The sequence below is a fragment of the Dromaius novaehollandiae genome, chromosome 2, assembly GCF_036370855.1.
Source record: "Dromaius novaehollandiae isolate bDroNov1 chromosome 2, bDroNov1.hap1, whole genome shotgun sequence".
NCBI lineage: Eukaryota > Metazoa > Chordata > Aves > Casuariiformes > Dromaiidae > Dromaius > Dromaius novaehollandiae.
The window spans coordinates 31,670,760-31,695,873 of record NC_088099.1 but is presented as its reverse complement, the minus strand read 5'-3'; the positions used below and the strand labels follow the sequence as shown (position 1 = coordinate 31,695,873).

Genomic DNA, 25,114 nt, shown 5'->3' with positions numbered 1-25,114 from the left:
CATCTAGTCCAACTCCCCTGCTCAAGCAGGGTCACTTAGAGCACATTGCACAGGATTGCATCCAGGCAGGTTTTGAGTATCTCCAGAGAAGGAGACTCCACAATCTCTCTGGGTAATCTGTTCCAGTGCTCTGTTACTCTCACAGTAAACAAGTTTTTCCTCATGTTCAGATGGAACTTCCTGTGTTTCAGTTTGTGCCTCTTGCCTCTTGTCCTATTGCTGGGCATCACCGAAAAGAGTCTGGTCCCATCCTCTCTACACCCTCCCTTCAGATACTTTTACACACTGATAAGATCCCCCCTCAGTCTTCTCTTCTCCAGGCTAAACAGGCCCAGCTCCCTCAGCTTTTCCTCACAGGAGAGGTGCTCCAGTCCCCTAATCATCTTTGTAGTCCTCCGCTGGACTCTCTCCAGTAGCTCCATGTCTCTCTTGTACTGGGGAGCCCAGAACTGGACCCAGTACTCCAGATGTGGCCTCACCAGGGCTGAGTAGAGAGGGAGGATCACCTCCCTTGACCTGCTGGCAGTGTTCTTCCTAATGCATCCCAGGATACCACTGGCCTTCTTGGCCACAAGGGCATGTTGCTGGCTCATGGTCAACCTGTTGTCCACCAGGACTCCTCCAATACAGTGATCATAATACAGTGATCTCTATTAAGAGGCATGGTTGTTATTTATACATCACGAAACACAAAAATCTTAATACTCTGTTCTGCTCGCATTTACTTCTGTTTGAAATAATCGAACGTGTACAATTACATGCGCTGTTTCCATTCTGAGGTGAGCCTTTCAGGCAGGAAATGCTTTCTATTTCATTCTCTTGAGAGAACAAAATGCAAGCCTGTAGTAACCTTCATGAAGCTTAGGCAGCTGTATCAATATTGCAATTTAACATTTCAGCTTGCCCACAAATGGGATGCCAAGGGAAGCTTAGCTCATTTAGCAGATTGAATAATGTATCAACTAAGGCAAAATTTTAGAGTTGTCATTCATACATTTAATAAGCTTAAATTGCAAAAAAATGTGTGTCATGCTTGCCCACTTCTGAAAATTTCAAACAACAGAAAATATTTTTCCAGTTCAATCATTAAAACCAAATGTCCACTGACCCGGAACAAATTCACTAGCACGAATTTCAACTGTTTTTCAGAATGCAAGTTGCTCATACATGTAATGTAACTGACCACTTCAGCCACAATTAAATTAAAAGCCATTAGAAACAAATTCTGTTGTTTACATATATCTTTTTATAGCTTGAAAATGCTTTTTTTTTTTTAATCTTTAAGGGTATGAGTAGATGAATAAGTTACTCCAGAACAGGAGATGTTTCATTTTTGCATCAATCTACTGTACAGAAAGAAGGGGCTACTGCAGAACAGGCAGGGAAGCAACTACTGCAGAGTAGCTGTGCATAACTTGCACCTTGTACCTTACTGTATTGTAATTTGTCTGTCTGTTCTAAGAAAAATAACCATGAAGATGGAAGCCAGTGCATTTAAATGTTGTATTTTACTCTTACCAGGAATACAGAATGGTTCCAACAACTGATGCGAGTTTACTGTTTTCTTGTTTTTGCTTTGCGAGACCAAAGTCAGCTACAAAAAAGAAAGAAGAAAAGAAAGAAAAGATTTACATGTCAATAACTACCCTGAAAATTACATAACTGAAAATTAATGCTGGTTCACAACAGCTCAAAAGCACTTTTTTTTTTTTCAATCTTTTACACTTTGCAGTAATGCTTATCTGCCTATTTCCATATTAATCAATGACATATGTTTTAATCAGGCCTGACAGATTTAAAAATATTATAAACACACATCTGGTGCTTTTAGTCCAAACTATATGACCAATTGCAGACTTCTATTAATACTTCCCAATCAAATGCATGACAGTGGTAAGTATCAACAAGTAGTGATCTAATGCCCAAACTAATGTAAAAAAATAGTTATTTGGCTTTATTTCAAATTATGATAAACAGCTGAGAAGGATGGACTTCTCAGAAATATAGTTTGGAGGAGTATGGGAGGTCTAATACTTGAAAAGTTCACATTAAAAGATTGCATTTGTTAAGTAATAATGGAGAATCTTAGTCTTACTTTATGACAAAAGCTATAAATTCAGATTATCATGAAATGATGTTAATATAACTGCCTTTTGTACAATTATCAAGTTATGTCTTTCACATAATTAAGTCGCATACATCTCTACAGATCGTATTTTTTCATCTAACCTTCATAAAAGCAATTCCAAGTTCCATAGATCAATACTGTACTGCTGTCTCAAAGCAACAATGCAGCTAAGACATGTTGTACTTTAATAAATCCAAAAGCAGAGAGCAAGAGAAAAATTCTTGTACTCAGTTAAAGGTCTGCTAATAAAATATTGCATTTTAATACTATTTTAAAGTGCTAAGATTTGAGTGGTTTACAATATTTCAAGGCTCCTGTTCTATGTGGATCTAGAGAGTATCCTAACTGCTGCTAGACAAGTACGAGAGCACCCATCACACCATTCTCATCCCAATTGTTTTTACAGTGAGATAGTAACAGACTGTAGGAAGTTCAGTTCAAAATGTTTCTACTCATCAAAGAAGCTGTGGATCAGAAGAAAACACAGGTAAGAAAAATTAATTTCTGTTGGCTCTTGCTCAGCATGAAAAAGAGTAGATCTCTTATTCAGAAAAGGCTTTTGATAAGAAAGCCAAATCTAGATACCCTGGCCACAGATCATTTTTCTTTGAACAAAATGTTCAAAGGACTGTAGTCCTTCTTTGTAGTGCTGTATTGCTTTTATTGCTGTAGTGCTTCGAAAGTGTAGGTAGAAAGAATGCTAAATTAACAGGATGCGTGAGAAGTCTCCCTTTTGCCCTTGAGTTGGACACTCCTCAGGCAGTTCACCCCACAGGATATTAATCACAATGGGACCAGAGATTTTTGCAATGTTGCTACTTTCCTTAATTTGACTGAATCATTCTAACTTCCCTCCTTTTCAACTCTTCACATAACTAACACTCTACGAAGAAAGAGTATTAAGAATCCATAATTTCAATTCCTGGTGCTTGAAAGATTTAGGGATGGATGTCCCAATTCTGGAGGAAATTTTAACTTTAAAATTTTAACACCACATTAGTGCTTACTCATCTGGAAAAAAGAAAGCAAGGTAAAAGAAATAAGCAAGCTGGACTAATCATCTTCGCTTCCTTGTAGGCTCAGGTCCCCAGAGACAGAGGGAAAAGACCTGTTTCATAGATGGTAATCTTTCCCAAATTCCGCTAAATAGTTTTGACATCAGCTAGAAGCTCCTAGATATATCTGGTGCTATAAGAGCTAAAAAATGTAAAGCATGTCACAACCACCTTTATATTAAACAAACACTTTTTCTTAGCCTTTTCAACCCCATAATACAGAACTGAAGAGGAACTGGCACATACTGAACTGCAGAGACTGGTGACATTGCTTCTTTTACTCTATTTAGGCATTTTTCTGCAGCTTATAAGCTGGTCTATATCTTTTAAGACTCCAGGATTCCTCATTTCGTATTTGATGCCCAAAGTTGCCATGATAACAAACAAACGAAATCATTTCTGAGAACTGCCAGATGTCTGCCTCCCATACTCTCAAGCAAAAATAGGATTAAAGTAGTTAAGATAATTCCTAGTACTCAGCATTCGTTGTTTTGACTGTGAACTGAGGCTTGATCAGTGAGGACTGATTGTGACAATCTGGGAATCTGGGAATTTCCTGAGGCAGCTTCATACCACTGTAATGTGTGTTCTTAATTCCTGATTTTAGAAGCTGGTAGGGAATTACAAGAGCAAGATTACTCTGTACTTGCTCAGTTTCTCATGATTTGAAGCATCAGCTGTAACCACAGAGAGAGTAAAGTGAGCTACATGAATCTTTGATCTAACCTAGTGATTCTTACATTATGAGCTTACTGGTCACTCCTGATATTTAAAGCTCTGTTTATCAAAGAAATTATTCTTCCTGAACCATCTGGATTTACTACAGTTAATTCATCTAGTGGAACATCAAGCACTAAGACAAAGCTCTTAAGTACAGGAACAGGTTTTCCTCGGAAGCTGGACCTACCCTCTAAAATTCGTACATATTCAAGATGCATCTGATCAGAAATTGCACCAATCTCGGAATGAAATAGGTAACCTAAAGCTTCCAAACGTTTTGCTATGGCTTCCATTCCCACTTACACAGAGAAAGAACCTATCAATTAACAAAAGTAATGTGAGAACTAGCTGGAAGTAACTCTATCAACGCTGACAATACAAGGATAAATATTAGCAGGCTAAAGACAAGTGACCAGAAAAAAATGGAAAAGGAAAGCTCCCACAGAATCATACTGAGAATGCCAGTGAAAGCTTTGTGAATGAGATTATATGAAAAAACAAAGGGTAGCAAGAGCAAAGGCAAAGTGATGAGACAAACAAGGAGGGAGGGAGAGGGCAGGCAGACTGTCTAGCCACTACCTACATGAGGATACAAAAGTGCATGCTGCATCAGTTCATTCAAAAGGGAAATTATAAGGCCATTTTAGTGATTCAGAGTGAGGTTTTGTGAGAAGGATAAGCTAGTAGATCTCTGCCACCAAAAAAGGCAGATCTGCCCCTCTCTTGCACTGCCTCTGGAAACCAGTTAGACTGGCACTTATGTCTCAATCAAAGTTTTCTTTCTTCTGCTAGGTTAGTTTTTTACTGTTTTAATCTAGTCCCAGAACTGATATTGCAAGCCTAAAATCACTAAATTGTCTGCCAATTCAGAGGATTCTTGTTGCCTCCTGTAATCTTGCAATGCAGGAATACAATTGGCATTAGACAGACAATTCTCTCATCCCCAGAGAAAACAGCAAAAACTTCACTTTGACTGTTATATTGTTCCACCTCCCTGAAAAGGAAAAAATCACTCCTTTTAGATCAAAAATAAAACAAACAATGGTTAGTTTATAGTACAGCTGAAGGAAAAAAAAAAAACACACTATTCTCATGAGGAAGTAATTTTGGACTTTTAATGCCACCAGTGGAAAGATCCATCTACTTGCTCAAGCAGGAGGAACTGTCTATTTCTGCAAGATGATGGTTGCTTAATCTGCAAATGTCATTTTGGAAAATTGATAATTTTTCTGCGTTTGAATACCACTTTGAAACTTTCCAGAACATGTGAATTACATGCATTACAACTTATTCTACCATCCTAATATATGATAATTTGTAATTGGAGTGAAAGACTAGGTACATCAATCTAGCAATTAAGTTTTATAAAATAAAATTTCTATAGTAATAGTTTTGGTGCTTTGTGTACCGCACAGCCTGAATTGGTCCAATTTCTTTACAGCTAATTTCTTTAATGTTTGGAAACATAGCATCCTTCATTGAAAAATTGAGATAATATTAAGTCCACTCAAAGACAATAAAAAAAGAAAAAAAGAACAAGCTTTCACCATTAGACAGGTTTTAAACACTATGATTAGACATGCAATGTCACTAGTAATGACTTACCAATACAGTCATTTCTCCTTTAAAGTATTATTATGTTTGACTAGATTTTATACTGTGACTCTAAACATTAGGCCTTGTTTTTGTGTTCTTTCTTTTATTTACAGGAACTGAGAAAACTACGTGCTATTTAAAAATTTTTTTTTTAATTCACTAAAATAGTCAAGCAACCACGCAACAGAGAGTCCTCGAATAGAAAAACTAGCACAAAAACATGCAATCACAATCTTTTCAGAATGAATCACAATTCTGAAACAGCCTTCTTCACTTGTTTTCACTTGTTTACGTTGTGTTTAACAGAGTAAGTGATAATGAAGTCTTCCAATTAAGATTGTTTCAGAAAAGAAAACATCCTTGTGAAGAGGGCAAGAAGGGGAGAGAGAATTATGGAAAAAATGAGTAGGCTGCCTTGACTAATATCTCACTCTCTTACAGAATAATCTCTTCATAATAGCTGAATAAGAAAACATCCTAATTCTTAGCAGTCTCTAAATGAGCATTTTGGTTATGTGCAATTTTTTTTAATTGACTAAATTTGCTTTTTCATTTACCATGTTATTACCTGAAGATTTCACCTATTAGATTGATCTTCTAGCGTAAAGACAAAAGGAAAATTATGTTTCCAGATGCTGCATCTTAATGGCGTATTTGCACGTTTGTTGTCTGAATTTAGATTTGAACCATATTTGGAAACATCAATTATTTTTCTTAAAATCAACTATGCATACAAAGACCAAAAGCAAATTAAAAAAAGAAGGATTCAAGGAATATCAAATTCACTACAGATGTGAACTTCAGACCTATTTGGGTCAGATTTTTATCGTGTCCTCATCGAACAGTTTCTTCTTTTGCCCTGAAAGGCTCAGAATGAGACAGGTTAACTTCCCTTCTTTTCAGCAGGTTTGCAACTGTAATCAATAAAGTTTATCAGCAACTAAGTAAAATGGATTAGGTATTTGATATTTTTGAATGTTGCAGCAATACTACTGCTAATAACATTCTCCTGTTTTGACAAAAAAGATAGAATAAGCATTTTTAGAAATTTGTAGAAAAGTACAAAATTATGTACCAATTAGTATTGTATTAAAGGGACAAAAAAGGTTTTATTATTAGTATATTGATCCGTTCTTACATTACCAGCCATTTTCAATTACTAGACAGTTATCCAAGCTCATTTATCTAAAAATATAATATTATTTTTCATCTCATCTTTCTTCAATGACCTGAGCAAGTGGCAGACTTCAGTTTTTAATAACGTAAAACATCTAATGATGTATTTCTTTAATAAAATTCATAAGTCATCATCAAACTTATGATCATTCCAGTCCTGTGAAATTTATCAAGACCAATGCTTGCTAGCATGAATAGTATCATTACTTTAAGTGGGACTCATCACACTATTATATCCTATGCTTAATAGGAATTACCAGCAAAAGTAGACCCTGTAAACAGCTAAGTACAACTATTTCAAATTTAAGCTACTGTGTTACAATCATCTGGAAAAGAAAGACAGAACATTTTATTACCCATAAAAGCATATCCTAAAATCCAGTTTATCTGTAAATTTTATCAACAGTTGCATATACTTATTCTACTCTTTTTCCATCAACAGAACAGGACAGAATCCATCTCTCCTCATTCCCAAATACACCCTCCTAGCCAATCTACCATTTCCTTGAAGGGTGCTAATATCAATGCTTCTTAAACTCGCTAAAAAATTTGTCAGTTTTGCGAAGTTTGCAAAATTTGCACTAGGAACATTAGCATTGTTCCATGTTTAGAACTGCAATTTGTGGAGAAATACATGATTGTGCAATTAGGCTATCAATAGTGTTTGATTCACCATATGAGCTTAAATAAAAAGGATGGAAAATTCCACTCAGCCTCTTGTGAAAGTTTTGAAAATTTAGTACTACAAGGATTTCCTTGAATCTTTGTATCAAAGGTAGTGATCCTGATACTGAAGACTGGTTATATGACCTGAAAAAATTAGCATTGTTCTAAGTGACACGGCAAAGTAATGACTAATAGACAAAAGACACTAGTGATATCACTAGACCTCACAGCCACCACTTCCCTGGAAAGGGCACAGAATAAGGAGTCAACAAATCTTAAAAAGCACACCCAACAACCAAGTATTCTAAATTACAGGATTAATGTGTAGCTTTCCTTCAGTATCTGCCAACTACTTGAACTTTCAAGTCTCATTTGCTTTACTATTCCAACACTTTGTGACTGCCTGCTATGATTAGAAGTATATCAGAGAGCTGATTTGTCTCATACTCAGTATTCTGCTACTAAATAATAATCCTAGGTTTCAGATGCATACAGATCTCTTCTGCTATTGCATTATATGCACTAAACCGTAAACAGAGCACATCATCTGTAAAAGCATATGGAACCTGTGGCGGACAGATGAATGAATTTTTTGCCTTAAACATTTTTTGGTGCATGGAGTGCAGGCAGGCCATAACCACGAACAAGCCATCTGTCCCTGGTGGAAACAGGACTGGGCTGCTGCGACCCCCCGAGATGGTCTCCCTGCGACCACCCAGGACACACCGAGCCTGCACTGAACGAACGAGACCACAATCGGGCAGAGACTTTGGGATCTGGACTGTAAATTATTGTCCGTTTTTAGCACAACTTCTATAAAACCTGCTTGGCATGAGTGGCTAAATTTGCTGAAGCCTTAGGCCGCACTCCTTAGTTCAGTGAGAAAGGGCCCCAGAGCTGGTGCAGGCAGGAATGATAAGGGAGTTACCAGCAATTTGCATTCCTGTGCACTGTTGAAACAGTGCTAATTGCTGGAGTTACCACGTCTTCGTCAGGACCTTGAGAGATAACGGCTGGACCCAAGAACGGAGACACACCTGTCAGCAGAAACAGCAACAGTAAACGGCCTACCTAGGGACAGTGATGAGACTCAATAAGGAGCAGGAGACCCTGTTGCAAGACAACCCTGAGAAGCTCAGAAAGAATGTTTGAAGTAGGTAGATTTGGATAACTTCTATCTTAGATAGAATTTGCTTAGCATGAGTAGCAGCACACTTGCTTAGCATAAGTAGCTAAATTTGCTGAAGCCTTAGGCTGCGCTCCCAGTTCGTTAAGAAAAGGTCTCAGAGCTGGTGCAGGCTGGAAAGATAAGGGAGTTACAAGCAGTCTGCATTCCTGTGCCCCACTCTCCGAAAGGGAGGATGCCAAGGCTGAGAAATAAGGCCTGTTTGGGCGCCAAGACCTTGGGAAGTAAAAAGCTTCCTCTCGCTGTTAAAACAGTGATGATTAAGGGGTCTGGATTATGTCTTCTTCCTCAGGGCCTTGGAAGATAACACCTACTGACCCAGCTGGGGCAGTGTTAATTAATTGATCAGGACCTTGAGAAGCAGGGGTGGGACCCAGGGAAATGTGAAGAAATCATTAACCAATCAGTGTAAAAGAGGAAGGAAGTCACAAATATGGCAATAAGAGGAAGGAAGTCACAAATATGGTAAATTTGATTGTATAAATGCTACCTGAAAAGTTGGGGGGGGGGGGGGGAGGTGTGCTTGATTTGTGGGAAACCACCGAGCACCCAGGCTTGCGCAACTCTGAAATAAATAAATAAATAAATAAATAAATAAATGTCTCTCCTGAGTGTGTAATTATTGGCTCATTGCACACCGGGCAACGAATCCGCTTTTTGGACAACAGTTTTCTGGCGACCCAGGTGGGACTCTCGCTGTAAAGCCTTGCCCGGATCGTCTTGCCAGTTCCGGCGGGGAGACACTGCTCATCGGACTCCAGCGCGCACCGACCGTTTTGTTCGGGGACTCCGTGAGCACCCTCCCTGGTTGGAACAGGTAAGCGACTCAAAGGTGCAATGCAGTAATTATTAAGAGACATTGCATAAAGGGTATGATACAAGGGTAATTGGTTATGGTAACCAAAGGTAAGCTTTGTACACGTTTGGACAGCGACGACTGCAGTGTACGAAAGCGTAATTGGTAAGAACGTTCTTTTAAGGGTGGTAATATGGGAACAGGACAATCTGTGGGGGTATCCTCCTGTTCTCCTTTAGGATGCATCCTGAAACATTGGAGTAAGTTTGGTGGGAATCCTTTAACAAGGAGAAAATTAAAGGAATACTGTACTCAGTGGTGGCCAATGTATAAACTGGAGGATGAGGAAAAATGGCCAGAAATGGGAACGCTAAACTATAATACAATCTTGCAACTTATGTTGTTTTGCAGAAGACAGAACAAATGGGATGAGGTCCCATATGTAGATTTGTTCTTCTCTCTGAGAAATGATCATGAAACTAGAAAAAAATGTAAGCTGTTGATCTCTGATTCAAATGTGTTAATGATGATGGGAAACAAAGAGAAAATGTCTCGGTGTTGCTCTGCTTGTAGCATTGGGAAAAGATGTTTAAAAGTGGGTGATGAGGAAGAGGATGTACAATTATTGGTCTCTCTGGAAAGAGATCAAGATAGTGTTGATAGCAGAAATGAGGGAAGTGAGGTATGTAGCCCGATTGCAGGCAGAACTCGGGCTACTCGGGCTCAACATCCCGCGATTCAGGCCCCGCTGCGTCAAGCAGTCGGACCAGATGGGATGCCTGTGTATGTGAAGGTCCCTTTTTCAACTACAGATTTAATGAATTGGAAGGAGTCTGCCGGGTCGTACCGAGAAAATCCAGAAAAGATGTATCAATCCTTTAAAATGATAATTGAAAATCATAATCCAGATTGGCAGGATTTACAGGTGCTTTTAAATACTTTGCTTTCACCTGAGGAGAAAAGAATGGTATTAGATAAAGCTCAAGAGGAGAATGAAAGACAAAATGCCAGAGACGGACCAGACCGTTTTATGCCGACCCGGGAACCGGGTTGGGATCAAAACACAGGGGCAGGCAGGTTAATGACTAAACAGTACCAACAGTTAATATTATATGGGGTAAAGCATGGAGTACCTAGGCCCAAAAATATTGCAAAACTATATCAAGTCGCACAGGGTAAGAATGGGGATCCCTCGGCATTTTACGAGCGGTTATGTGAAACTGCTCGAAAATGGACAGACTTGGATCCCGAGGACGAAGCAAATAAAATGACTTTTACTACATTATTTGTAGGACAGTCAGCACCAGATATAAGGAGAAAGCTTCAGAAAGTAGATGGTATGTCGGGGATGTCGATATCGCAATTAATAGAAATTGCAGATAAGGTGTACAATAATAGGGAAGAAGTGGAGAGAAAGGAAAAACAAGAGGAGAAACTGAAAGATAAGAGGCAAAATGCTGCAATCTTGGCAGCTGCATTTGCCCAAGTACAAAATCCCTCTCAGGGAAGGAGTTTTCCGAAAGGACAAGGACGTGGAAGAGGGTATAGAGAAAGAGGGAATTTGGGAGAAAGAATTCCGCTAAGGAGAGATCAGTGTGCAATTTGCAGGGGGAAGGGGCATTGGAAAAATGAGTGCCCGAAGAGACAAACAGATCATTGGAAGCCTCAGTCTGCATCTGTTCCAGAGGCAGATTTGCTCATGATTGGTACAGAGGATTCAGACTGATGGGGACCGGGGGTTGAGGAATTGGATTCCCCAGCCGAACCCCTGGTTTCAGTAAAGCTGGGGAATGAAACAGTTAAATTTTTAGTAGACACTGGAGCAGCATATTCAGTACTAAATAGCTGTAAGGGACCAATGAGTAAATTCTCTATGCCAGTAATTGGGGCCACGGGAAAGCGAGAGGTCAAACCTTTCTGTCAACCAATTAAATGTGAAATAGGAAATAAGGTGTTAACACATGAATTCTTATACATGCCAGAATGCCCATTACCCCTAATGGGGAGGGATTTACTGAATAAACTGGGGGCACAGATAACCTTTGATCAAAACAAAGTTAAGGTGCACATTCCACAAAGTAACGCCTGGAAGGCACAAGCATATATGTTGCAGAAAGCACTGGATTCCGAACAGGTGGAGGATGGACCAAGCGAAATTCCCTCTGAAGTAATGGACGCAGTAATCCCTTTTGTGTGGGCAACGGAGAAACCTGGAAGAGCCAGATGTGCAGAACCGGTAAAGGTGGAATTAAAACAAGGAGCTAAACCGGTACATCCAGTTAAGATCTCCTGTACTTTTAGATTCACCTGTACATTCATTCCAGCCGGGAGATCAAGTGTATCTTCGGACCTGGAAGGATGAGCCATTGGTAGAAAAGTGGAGGGGACCGTATCTTGTACTGCTAACAACAAATACTGCTGTGAAACTGCAGGGAATTGATTCCTGGATCCACTACACCCGAGTGAAAGCAGTACCTCGAGAGACGTGGAAAGCTGAACAAGTTCAACCTCTAAAGTTAAAAATATATAAAGATATATGAGTTGTATTGGAAGCGAATCGGTTTTAAATTTAGATTGTATTCAGGAAAGAATTGCTTTAATCTGTTTGTTAGGAATAGGGTTAATATTGTTGTTATGGTATCAATGGTATCTGTGTAAAAATGTTCTCCCAAATAACCAGGGGAGAAATGTGGTGGTTAGTTTTTCTAAGTTACCTGAGCCAAACAATTAAAGGGAATCAGGAAGGATTTTGGAGCCATAATCTCCATTTGGAAGTAATTACAAAATCTATGAAGATAATTAACCAGAAGGATTGCTGGGTGTGTACCCACTTCCCTGAACATTCCAACAAGGGCTTCCCCCTAATTGGAGTGCCTCTTAATTTTTCCTTTATGGAATTTATGAAACAGATAAGAAATGATAGTGATCAAACGAAATATAATGAAACAACCGAACAGGAATGGGAAGTCCAGAGTGTGACAGGAGATTATTATCAATGTATCCGAAGATGTAATAATAGTAATAGATGGTGGGGAAAAAACTGTACCCTATGGAAAGCAACCGATCAACTGTACTGGAGCCATTAAGGTAGGAGGTTATAAAAATTGCTCTCATATACCTGAAATAGGTTATAAGTGGCCAAGTAAGGAACTAAATGGGTGGCATGTTCCGAAAGGTAGTGGATGGTATTGGTTGTGTGGGAACAAGGCACGAAAAGTGCTACCTCCTAATTGGTCAGGGACGTGTACTTTAGGGGCAATAATCCCTAATGTTACTATAAGAAAAGAACTGAGTAATAAATATCAAAAATCCTGGCTAAGAACATTCATGAGGAGACAAAAGGGGGTCAATAATCCTTTAATAGATCGACCTACTAGGTTTCAGTCATTATTGGCTCATTGTACACTGGGCAACGAATCCGCTTTTCGGACAACAACCCCAGACCCAAATATTACTATTGGTCTGAACTACCATGTGAGGAGTGGGAAAACTTAATTTGAAAAAGCTATAATTGCCGAGGGACTTCTTTGTTCTCTCTCTCTCTCTCGTCCCTCGTCGGAGGCACCCAGCTTGAGCTGTAATTCGAATGGAGTCAGCGGAACATCATCGGCCTCGGAGCGGTGGTAGCTAGCTTCCTCTCTCCTTTTCCAACTTTTCTCTATCTTTTCCCCTTACCCTTGTTCCCTTTTTCCCTTCGCCTTCCCCCCACGCACACCTTTTCTCCCCACTTTGTGGAAAATAAAGTTAAAAGGTTGTACGATATTTGACCGGTTTTAGCGTCTTAATCTCGTCCTTGGGATCGTAACGAAACCCTCCCGACACTGGATCGGGACAGAACCCTTCACAAATCTCCTTGATATGAGATCTGAAAGGTCTCAAAGCAATTCTACACAGCCTTCTTTGACCATCAAGATCTATATCTTGTTGAAACTAGATGACACTCAGGAAAAATTATGATGTACAGCCCTACAAACAGATGCAACTATGGAGCTTTAGACAGAAGTATGCTGTGTTAGAAACAAAATACAGCTGCAGTAAGATATAGCTGCAATAAAAACAGATACACATTCTAAATTCAGAAAGTTTTTACTTCTCAATGTCTCATATAAAGAGTTGGGCAGATAAAACTGAGAGCCACAGACAATATGGCTTCAAAAAAATCTCTAAAACCTTACACAAAACAACTACTGTTCTGGCTCCGCGTGAAATTCTACTGTAAATATTATTTATCATAAATTATAAATCACATATTCAAGCTGACCAGAGACAATTTCAGTAACACTTTTCCACCAATTTAGAATGAGATGTTTTATGAAATTACGGGTTAGCATGATTTAACATTCATACTTTGGTAGTATTCATAGGTCAACCAGCTATGTCTAAATACTGTACCAGCATATAAGAGATGGCAAGTCTGGTCCCTTTCTTATCAAGTTTGTCAGAGAGGAAACAAAACAAATGAGTGGGCTGGGGAGTTGCAGAGACTATATAACAACATGCTTATAGTTCTCTACAGTCAGAAACAGATCTTCTATCACCATTAATCTGGCTAGGATCAGATTGCAAATGTCTGTTTTCCTTTTGAACAATGAGTGACTTAAAAGAGCCTGCAAAAGCTTGGGATGAGACAGATTCAGTTGCCATGGGTAAAAGATATCATGGGAAATGTAGAGAAAGTTATATAATTGATACATGAAAATGAAGCTGGTTATTGGGCTTAGGGCTTCTGTTAGTATCTTCTGTAAGTTAAAAAAAAAAAAAAAAAAAAAAAAAAGACAAAGACCTTGATAAGAATAGTGTCTAATCACATTCGGGATTTAAAAAAAAAATACACTGTGAATACACAGATTCAAAAATTCTTCCTACTATTACTTCAGGTATTCTTTTTGCAGTAAAAGCTACAGCAGACATATTCAGAGACCATCTCTACAAAATGTTCCTCATAGACGACTTTTACATTGTGCCAGGCTGGACACAGAGTTATCTGCCTGTATGAGTTCTTGTTTTCAGCTAGCTTTCATGTTAGGCCCCTGCCTATAAAGTTCTGCTGGATTTGCTCTACAAGGGCCTCCTCTGTATGTAGCAACTTCTCCATGACTTCAGGACACCTAAGCACAATTCTGCAGCAGGTCTGATTTTTTTTTCCTGTGCTAACAGCAAGGTAGAAATGTCTCCCATACTGAACATTCCTTTCCTCTTCAACAAACATAAATTCAGAATCTTTATGAGAGACCTTTATAAGATTTGGAACACAAGTGGCTCAGTTCTTTCCACATACATGGTGGAAAATACTTATCTGAGGGTCCCAAAACTTTTTAGAAGCACTTCATTGTTGGGGCTGCTGCATAGCCATGCTCAATATAGAACGAAAGTCTATAGAAGCACTTTGCTCCAATTTATTCCCCACTTTTTCTAAGTCAAAATCTACAAGAGTCCAAAACCTGGGCCATTGCAGGGCCATTGCAGCTCTATAAAGACAACATATTTGAAGAATTTTAGTTACAGAGGAGTAAGCTGACTTTGTTATACTGTCAACCTGCAGATTCTCCCCACAAAAGTTTAACAAGACTACTATTTCCAGAAGGACTGACTGAGGAAGAGAAAAAAGGATGAGCATTATACTCATGCAAATTTCCAAACTTTTTTCCCCTTGAAGCAAAATAGTTTTGACTATCAGAGGCCATTTCTTAATTACACAGTCACACAACACTGCTTCACTGGTAGCCCCACAAAAGCATTACTTCAGTTAGAGATAATTTGTGCACCATTTTGGGATTTGAAAAACTCCAGAAAATTGAACTATATCTCTTTATGGTGACTGTGCACAGAATTACAGTTCCAAGTAGATTTGTGGAGCAGAACCTTTTATTTTAGAGAACTCAAAAGGTTAAATTCACTACAGAGCCAAGATCTAAGATTTCTTAATATTTGGGCATATGCTCTCACCTCCACCAGATCTTTTATACAAAGCTTCATCTGGAACCCCCTGAACTTGTCCAGTGGTCAATGATTTGTCAACCTTCTCCTTAAATACTGTGAGATCTAATTCTCAGCACTGTAAGCAATCCAATCTTTGGTAGGGATTGATTGTACGAATTAGGCATGATACTACAGCATGCACCAACACAGTATATATTAGCTACAATTAGAAAGAACAGAAATTATTCCTATTTTCATTAGGGTCGTAAAACAATAAGGTTCAGTAAAATTCAGAAGTAATAGATAAAAGATCTTCAACTCCCTCTGAAAATTCCTTATATTTTGCTATGCTAGTACTAATTAAAGTACTAAATAAAATAATTCTGTTTAAATACCACAACAGTTTCTAACCAATCACTAGAAATGGTCAAAGCAAGCTTCCAGTTTTCCTCAGCATCTGTAAATCTTTGACAAAAATATAATACTTTTCAATGACAATTTAGATAAATAAATTGGACCAGAGGTAAGGCAAAGGTGCTAAATCAAGACAAGACTGCCCCTCAGTGGCAGTATACTGGTATAAAATACAACTATAAAATAACATTCTGAGTATTAATTTTTACCATTCAGGGACAAATGCTCCATTAAATCATCATTTTTCAAAATTATAGTATTGTTATGAATCAGAACTTTTTAGCTCATATGATTTAATAATTAATTAATTTAAATGTGTATATCATCAGGTATAAATATTTACTCTAAAATGACATCTGCCAAATACATTGGCCTATTATAACAGAATGTTTTGTGGTTGGGTGAATGCATACATCTACATTTCCCTTTTATTTTTAAAGATGAGAGGCTGCAATGCTGAAATTGTTTATTTTGTTCTGTGCCATAAGCAATAAGAAAGAATGTAGTAGTTGTTTGCAGAAATTAAAAACTACAATCTCTGAATTGCCTGTTAGGCTTGCTGCATATGCCAGACTGCATTAATTCAGTCAAAGAGGATACCAAAGTAAAACTTTGCCACACTTCACAGTACTGTTCACACACACATGCACAGCTTTCAAATGCTATCCCAAAACACTGCCTGGACTCCCCTTCTCCACACGGTGGAGATTATAGAAATATATGTCAAGGACATTCACTACCACAGGATTAAAGAAAGAGCTCCCCCTCAACTGAGCACTGAGAAGAACTGATGGGTACTTACAACTGCATGGTAGAACTGGACTAGGACAGATGCCCATTTCACTTTGTATGTTCATTAGCATTTGCTTACACATGGTACCTAATCTAGTTATCTCTATATTCTTGCTGATTTAAATATTAGCAGGCCCTGAAGCATTGCTATAGCTTAATTTCTTTTAGAGCTGTATCATTTCTTTAGTCATAGTTAATATCCTTAGCTGCAAAAAATACAGCCATGGATGATGATACCTGGTGGCAATGATCACTAGATCTGCATTAACAATTGTTTTACAGAACAGTATAATCATGAAACTATTCACTAGCTTCCAAGCACAATGGCCAACACATGGGAGTCTGAAACCTTCTGCAAGCTACGGTACAGAAATTCTACTCAGCTATATGACAGGAAATTCTCTTTAAGTAGAGTTCTACTTACTAATTGTAACTTTGTCTTTATCTCCCAGCATGATGTTGTTTGGAGTAAGATCTCGATGAACAATCCTTTTCTCTTTATGCAAATAACGAAGAGCTAGGCAAAGCTTAAAAACAAAAAGAAAGAGCCTTACATAGATTCTTCACAGCAACCTAAATAAAGGCAAATAAAATTATGTTCATAACTTGTATTAGTGACATAATAAACATTACTTTGTCATTTATTATTAGCCTGAGAAACACGAATGGCACTACTGATTACATGCAGGAAAGTCGCAATGAAAAAAACACCGACCCTTACTTGGATAAATATATTCCATATTCTTTCTTCTGTAAACTGCTGTTGCTTTTCCTTCAAAGAATGAAAGTGTTCTCCCAATGGAACCCCCTCTATAAGCTCCATGACTATATATAACCTGTCATCTACATAAAAGAAAATGAAATTACAGTAAAAATATATTTATACAGAAGATGTTTGAAAATAGAATATTTGAGGTTAAATATATAAAAATAGCTGTTATTTTTTACTGTTTTTAATTTATTTGTACATGCAAATATATTTTAGTCCTAATTCCACTCCTTGTTATTCCCATTTTTCCTCAATACCCTTTTCTACCATGGCAACTAGAAGGAACTTACTGTCTCGTAACTACTCAATGGGCAGGTGTAGGTAGCTTACACTTCATTAAAAAGGCAACATGGCTGAGCAACCTATATCATTCAATCTACCAGCCTGCTCAGCACTCCAATTGTGAATTTTGGATCTTTAACTTTATAGGATGAGGATGACACTTGCTACATGCTTACATTGCATCTAGTTTTACTGATACAGAAATATCAGTATTTCTCACCCTTTTTTTTTCCAGTTTTAAAGCAAGATAAGCATGTCTTAACTGTAATAGTTCTCTAAGAAAATATTAGCACTTACTGCTCAAATCAGACGCACTCCTTCCCAGTTGTAAGTACTCTTATATATTTCTATTTCTCTACTAGGTACAATGTGGTAATTCTCTACATTTATACTTACTTTCCAAGAAGGTTCTGTGATAACGTACAATATTTGGATGATAAAGCTACAATGAGGAAAGAAATGTATATATTTAGGATAGTTAGACTGATGTCACAATATTTATAACATTTAACAATTCATTGGAAGGAAGAATATAGCGATGATGAAACAACATTTTTTAGATTTCTTAATATTACTTTGAATTCCAACCAAAAACAGAAGTTCAAAACAATGACCACTATTTCTATTTACTCACATTTAAAACTGGATTGTGCCATTCCATTAAATATACATACTATTGTGTACCAATCGAATTTCCTCATCCTGTTTGTACAGCAAACAGGTAACAAGAATTCTACAAAGTTGCCTGTGAACTGCAGTGCGATAGACCTTTCCCTGCTACCCCCAAAATAAAGCAGAGTTGCAAATTACTAGAGCAAGCAGAAGAAAAGACAGCATGGTTGCTATCCACTCTCCTCTTAATAACCAGAACAGTCTGAAGACAGGCAGTTACACCTGCATCAAAGTATTGGTTTTCATAGCCTACAAACCCTAAATCTGATTTTTTTTTTTTTTTAATAGATTTCCAATTATAGTAATGACTATTTTCTCACTGTATTTTAAACCTAGAAATAAATAACTGGAGCAAGGACTTATTAGTTTTCTATTGAAATCTTAATTTACTGAATTCTTTAAAAAAAAGTTTGAATAGTTCCAGTAGAAAAAGTCAAAATCTTCAGTAACAAGTGTGTGCACTGCTCCTAATATCACAGCAACAATTTATGCAATACTGACAGCTTTCAGGCACAAAGGGCCAATATCGTACCGATCAGACAAAAATACTAACAGCAGCCGGAAGCCCTGTTATATAAGAGCTCACCAACAATAACACTAACAAGAGAACACCCATACATGAAACTAGAGTCCATGGGACATACCTGCTCTTTAATGATGGTTAGTTCAGAGATTATGTTCTTTACATTACTGTCTCTGTCTTTTTTGTCCTTTCCAAATGCTGGATTGTGTAAATTGACTTCTTTCATTGCTAGAAGATTTTGTCCACTATGTTTTCTAACCTAAGAAGAAGATAAAAACCCTGTAAAATTAATATAGAATGAGGACAGAAAGGATATTATTATGGCTAGCAGATTAGTTACCTGAATCCAAACCTGCTCACAAAAATTAAAATACTTTTTTTTCCTGTATGCATGATATGATTACCTGCAAGAACTGGAGCCCCACAATGCAGTTAGCAGTAACCTGCTGAACTTGCTGCAGTGTTTTAAGGAATAGTATCAGCCCCCAATGTTGTTTTTCAGATAAAACATGTTTGAACTTCTGTGGTTCTACAGAGATTCGTTAAACTTTCTATAAACAGCAGTTCTGCCTATTGCAAGTAATTAAAAGAAAGTAAAAGTAGCATTCAATATACCTAAGTGAGATACTGGTCAATTTTACACATACAGAGATGTCAAAAATCACAGTAAATGCTCGGAAAAAAGAAATGCAGAACTGTAAGCAACAAGTCCAGATCCAAAAGAGGCTTTTCGACACTTGCATTCCCTTCATGAAATTCAAAAGGAACCTAGTTAGTACCTAAAGCAGGTATTAGACCCTCTTTGTGAAGCTTTCCCCAAAACCTGTAGTTAACATCAAAAGGGAAGTTTACCTTATATACACTTCCAAAAGCTCCACTGCCAAGGTATTCTAAAATTGCATAATTGCCTATATGTTTTGTAGGTGCTTTATTCTGATTGATGTTCTCAATGCTTTCAGCAATTTGCTTCAATTCATCATCCTGGTTATAAATTAAATGATAAATATAAATATAAAATATTTTATGCATTTCCAGTGCTAAGAATGGGCAATAATATATCTGCTTAACTCTATGAAACTTTTTACTTACCTTTAATAAATTTAGCTTTGATACCAGCTCTTCATAAGCACTGATATCACGAACATAATGTCCAATATCAATGAAGATTTCAAACAAGTCAGTAGGGAAAAGTCTACAAAGATTTAACATTTTGATATATTTTAGAAACAGTGTTCACAAAAGCTATTAATCCACAGCAGAGACTTTTAATGTTTATTATTACTTCTTACTTTATAACCTTCTAAATAACACACTTATTTTCAACTAATCTATTCAGATCTTAACTCCATAGCACTACACTTTATACATAGGAATTCAAAGGAGCTTTCAAAAGTTAGAATTCAACCTCAGCACACTGGGTGTTAATATAAGTGCCAGTTGTCCAGATGAGGGCTAGCCTCTTTAAAGTCAACAGATCTCCTGAATATAATGATATCCTACACTATCTTATACTGAGCTTTTAGTCATTTTCATTTTTTCCCTATTGTATTTTATTCTGTGCTTATAGGCATTTTATCCAAGATCCTTCTTGTATTAATTGATATGGTTAGTACCTGCCTGCACTCACAGAATTATTACAGCCATCTTAAAATTTTTTATCCCAGAAGACTTCTAGACTAAAAGATATGAAAAGGACTGAGGGAAGTAGAAAGGCCACATATATAACACCTAAGAGACACAATACTGGTTAGTGACAAGCTTAATTCAAGGTTTTTTTCTTTCTTTTTAAAGTTACAGTATGAACGGAAATTTTGAAAAGTAAGGCAGTTGAAAAAAAAATGAAAGACAGCAAAGCAGGCATTCAGATTCTAAGGCCTGACACTAGCCCCAAACGTTGATTACAAGCTGGTGCCCTTCCACTAGAAAAAGTTCACAAATTCCACTTTTAAAAAAGTAAGACAAAAGATATATCTAGAATTCTAGCAATTTATGATGCAGAATAAATCATTAGAGAAACACTACTGACAGTCAGAACCCACAGGCACTACGATTGCTGTCCTAATCCCACAAATCAAAGTACCAGGTTATACACAGCTTTTGTATTCTATCTGGTAAAACTTTGTCATTCTAGTAAAAATGGGTAACTGATGAAAGACATTTTCTCCTTATTGATCCAAACCTTTCAGGAATACTCCTAAGTATCTCTGCCTGATGCACAGTCGCTCCTCTGTAAGGGAGTGGAGGGGCGAGCAGAGAAAAAATTTACTGCTCCCAGTTATTTGCTAGATCCAGGCCTGTAACTCACACCTGGCTCTATTTTGCTTATCTTCAGGATTCAGTATGGTTTATCTCCAACAGTTCTAAATCTTCCCGCAATGTATTTTAAACCTTGATTCATGAGGCAGGAAGGAGCCACTGCAGACCTAGGTTTTCTAGCATGTACGCAACAGAAGTTCTCATACTGAATGCCTAAATCTTGTACACTGGCACTGATGCAATGCAGGAAGGGCTATCTCTGCCTGTTGAGAGGACAGAAGTTACCTGTTACTTATTCTTTTTGCTGAAAATAAATGATGACATTTAAAAACCATGTTTTTCTGACTGGAATGATCATTTGTAAACCATCCTAAGTGAGTTCTACAAAACATTTTGTTAACATACCTTCTAAAGAGATGTCTATTTCTTTCCATACTGAAGAGGAATCTCAAGGCTCTGAAAGCATAGCTCTACACAAGGAAAAATTTACATTAATAACAAATTTATATACAAAAGAAAAAGCTGCTGATAAAAAACCAGGGGTTCCCAACACATCTGTAATCTTTGTATTTAAATGAGTCAGTTGAATACCTTGTAAACCTTGTAATTAAGCTCAAGAAAGTAAAAACATATGATTCTATACTTTGACTACACGTGATTTGCTTAAGTGCCTGCTGTATTTCAAAAGTAGGCAGGCCCACCCGGAAAAAAAATGTGAGTGTCTATAGCTATAATATACTGCTAGATGCTTAGGAGCATCTAAGTCTTAATTGTCTCTTTTCACTTGCAAATAGCTCAAGACTTGAGAGCTGCTCCATTCTCCAATACTGAAACAGGGCAAGTGTAACCAGTGGGTTTGTAATGATGCAGTACAAAACTGCATTTTGGCTTTTTCTTCCTGAAAAAATGCAGTGGAAGTTCCAGCGGGAGGAAAATAATAAAAAAAGAGAGAGGGAGAGAGAGAGAGAAAACTGGGATAGAGAATGTTCCACAGATTTGGGTTTTTTTGTCATCTCAGTCATAAAAATTCATCTAGTTTACTGAAATATACCTCAGTTTCTATATGTTCACTACAGAAGAAAATTTAATTTTAAAATAGTCACCAGCAGGCAGTTAATATGTATGTTTTTAAGTAACTCCTCTTGAATTCTCCCTACTGAGAGTCATTTACTTAACGTACTATACAATATGGCTGACCAAACAAAGATGTCAATATGAAGCAAGTCAAAGAGAAATAAGCTACCGATATCTGAAACAGTACAAATAATGAGTGCCTTTAACATTATTTAAGTCTACTTTATTACATCAGTGACTAAAATATTATCATAGTCCAGTTTGAAAATCCCTATTTAGACAACCGTAACTGTGATCTAGTAATAACTGCAGAATTGGTCCCCATGTCAAAAATACCTTTTTCAACATGTGGAAAATGCATTAAATGAAGAAAATCAAGGTCAAAAACTATTTTTGAAGGAAGTAGAATACTTGAAATGCTACAGGAAAGGAATGGATTGTTTATGCTGCCAAGAAGCTCTCTATTTTACAGAACAATGTTCTTTTTAGTCCAAAACAAACACCCCAACAAAGGAGAAACAGGGTTGCATTTTTGTCTAACATTCCACTGAAAATCACAGTCACAACAACTTAGCTATGCAGAATAACCTGGCCAGGTTTGGTCATAGTTGTTACCTTGAAAGTTTTTCCTTCTAGAGACTGTATGCAGTTCTTAATGTAGGAGCCTGTCCATAAAGGGACAACATGATAATAGGTTAACAATGAGACAAGAGACTATCTTAAATGGGAATAATAATTGTCTCTCTCACACTAGCATTGTAGTGTTAAATATTAACACCTGTGATATGCTTCCGTTAAGGCATGATGATCTTATATATGGTATGTATGCAGAATGAGTAACTGATATCACAGCCACACTGGAAGTAATGGAGCGAGATCACTTAAGGTAGCATGGGAGAGAGAAACTGAAAATTTAATTGTTGAAAACAGACAAAGGAGCAGGAAAGAAACTGGACTAGAACTGTCAGAGTTCTTGGAAAAATGCCTATGAAATTCATAAAGGGCATTCCAAGAGCTACTACTGTACTGGAGAGCAGTACAGTGATAAAGGCAATAGCAGCGTGAGAGGATGAATAAGGTTTCATAAAAGATATATTTCTTACTGTTTTCCTGAATGGAATTTAGTTTTTGTACATCACCATTAAGTCCACTATTAATTCACACAGCTTCACATTTAACCCAACTACAAGTGCTTAGTATCTGTTGCAAGTTATTTCCTATCTAAAAATCTAGGTTGGTATAAATTAAGCTCCTTACAATTGTATAAATATGAGGCAACTGTATTAAGCATATGCTCCAGTATACTAAACTTCACATTAATTTCATATAACCTCTAAAAAGATATTTATATATCCCACCCTTCCAGTATTCCCCAAAAATAATGTTACAAAGAGCTCTATACTGAATTAACTGAAGTGCTATGAAAAATCTAGTTGCAGGAAAAAGGTACCTACAGCACTGAATCTGGTCCCCAAGCCTGACCTAGAGGAATTGCTATGAGAACAACAGCACTACAACAAATTCTTATGTGGGATGGCCTTCCATCCCTACCCAGGGCACATCTACCTGGTTAGATAGCTGAGTAACTATGTAACCAGGCTAGTGCAGTGCTAAGAAAAATCTGCTGAGAGGCAGCAGCATGCGGCTGACTGCAGTCATCTGTGATGAGGGCCTTACACTTGCTCACAGAAGGGCAACGAGGGCAGCAGCTGTCACAGATGTCCCTGAATCACAGAATGCTACTTCCCTAGAGGATAGTGGGACACCAATGTCATTTCACAGAGGTTGGAGAAGAGCTACAAGATAATTCATAACTATTGATAATTTCCATCCTAAATTGGCTCTTGAGTCACAATTGAACTTTTACTTCCTGGACCACCTGTTACTCCTGGCTTCCCCTTCCCTTCCTCCGAGTGAGTGGCTTATTGCACTTTAAAATAAATTTTAAAATCATAAAAAAATCTCAGGGACTGTTTTGGGTTTTCCACATGCAATGATATTAAAGGAATTTACCTGTAATAAATTAGCTTTCTCAGCACTACTTTCTTTGTTTGGTAAAATCAGCTTTGCTATTGTATATATTCCATTTGCCTGGAAGGGAAACAGAAAGGTCAACAACTCCTTTGCACAGAAACCACAAATAAAAACTAATGTTTCTTCAAATAAATCAGAAGCTAACATCAATTTACAAGTTCTCAACCTCCTACTGAACACCTGCTTTCTAAGCTGACATGACTTAAATGTACGTGAGAGTGACATCATCATTATATTTAAACTGATCCTACAAAGAGAGCTTGTAAACGGATAATGAAGCAATGCTGAGATCTTTAGAGGTGAAGGAGATTACAGCAATCACATCACCATGTGGATATTTTGGACTGACAGGAACCAAAAATTCAGACACAATAATTATCACAAGTTGGAGAGACACCAGAAGTAATAGCTTGAGGAGTATTTCTCTGCCTTCAGTATGATTTTGTGAAAACCATACTGTATTTCAGCTTCCATTTTCATGTAACCATGCTTGTCTTCTCCACTAATATACAATATCCTTAGCGTTGGTGGATTCACTGATGGATTTAGCTGCAGTACTGCTCTCAGTTATCTGACAAGCTCCCTGTTAGAGACTACTCTCCTCTCTAGCAGAACTGAAGGTGGTATGTATCTGCTCTGCAGATGCTTTAGTGCAGTTCCTGACACACTTGTTTAAACTGTTCATGAAAGTAGATTTGAACTAAGGTTTTGCACTCTGAAGTAGAGCCATTGAGTCATAAACACATGTTCTTGCTTGCAGCCTCTGCTACTCAGGTTATAATTTCTGACAAAGGCAAAGGATGTACAGGTAGAAGGCAGCTACACCAAAAGCAAACAGCTGTAAACTGTCTTGTCTCAACCAAGAGTCCTTTGCCACTGAGTGAGATAAACCTTTAGAGAAATTTAACTTGACTTTCTCTATAAGCTTCAACACATAAATGAAAGAGCTGCAATTCTCCTTCCTCTATCTGATAAGTTAAAAATAGACTGGTAAAAATAGTCCTAAGTGAGTCCCTTGATCTTGTTTGTCAGGCAGCTCTCAAGTTAAAAAGTTAC

General features: G+C 37.5%; 1 protein-coding gene across 3 annotated transcripts in view; it reads right to left on the bottom strand.

Annotated features, from left to right (window-relative positions):
* The window catches only part of NEK10 (NIMA related kinase 10), a 111,468-nt gene that overhangs the window by 66,844 nt on the left and 19,510 nt on the right, over nucleotides 1-25,114 (bottom strand). For 2 of the 3 annotated variants that reach the window (XR_010387609.1, XM_064506155.1), the window contains exons 15-23: nucleotides 24,038-24,115; nucleotides 21,356-21,420; nucleotides 19,784-19,886; nucleotides 19,547-19,675; nucleotides 18,816-18,953; nucleotides 17,896-17,941; nucleotides 17,164-17,291; nucleotides 16,873-16,975; nucleotides 1,519-1,594 (exon numbers count right to left, since the gene is read on the bottom strand). Coding sequence is in view for 2 of the 3 variants with exons in the window: in XM_064506155.1 (XP_064362225.1) it covers nucleotides 1,519-1,594; nucleotides 16,873-16,975; nucleotides 17,164-17,291; nucleotides 17,896-17,941; nucleotides 18,816-18,953; nucleotides 19,547-19,675; nucleotides 19,784-19,886; nucleotides 21,356-21,420; nucleotides 24,038-24,115 (866 nt within the window). In the remaining variant the exon portion in view is untranslated. The remainder of the gene's footprint in view (nucleotides 1-1,518; nucleotides 1,595-16,872; nucleotides 16,976-17,163; nucleotides 17,292-17,895; nucleotides 17,942-18,815; nucleotides 18,954-19,546; nucleotides 19,676-19,783; nucleotides 19,887-21,355; nucleotides 21,421-24,037; nucleotides 24,116-25,114) is intronic. The other variant, XM_064506153.1, reaches the window with a different exon arrangement.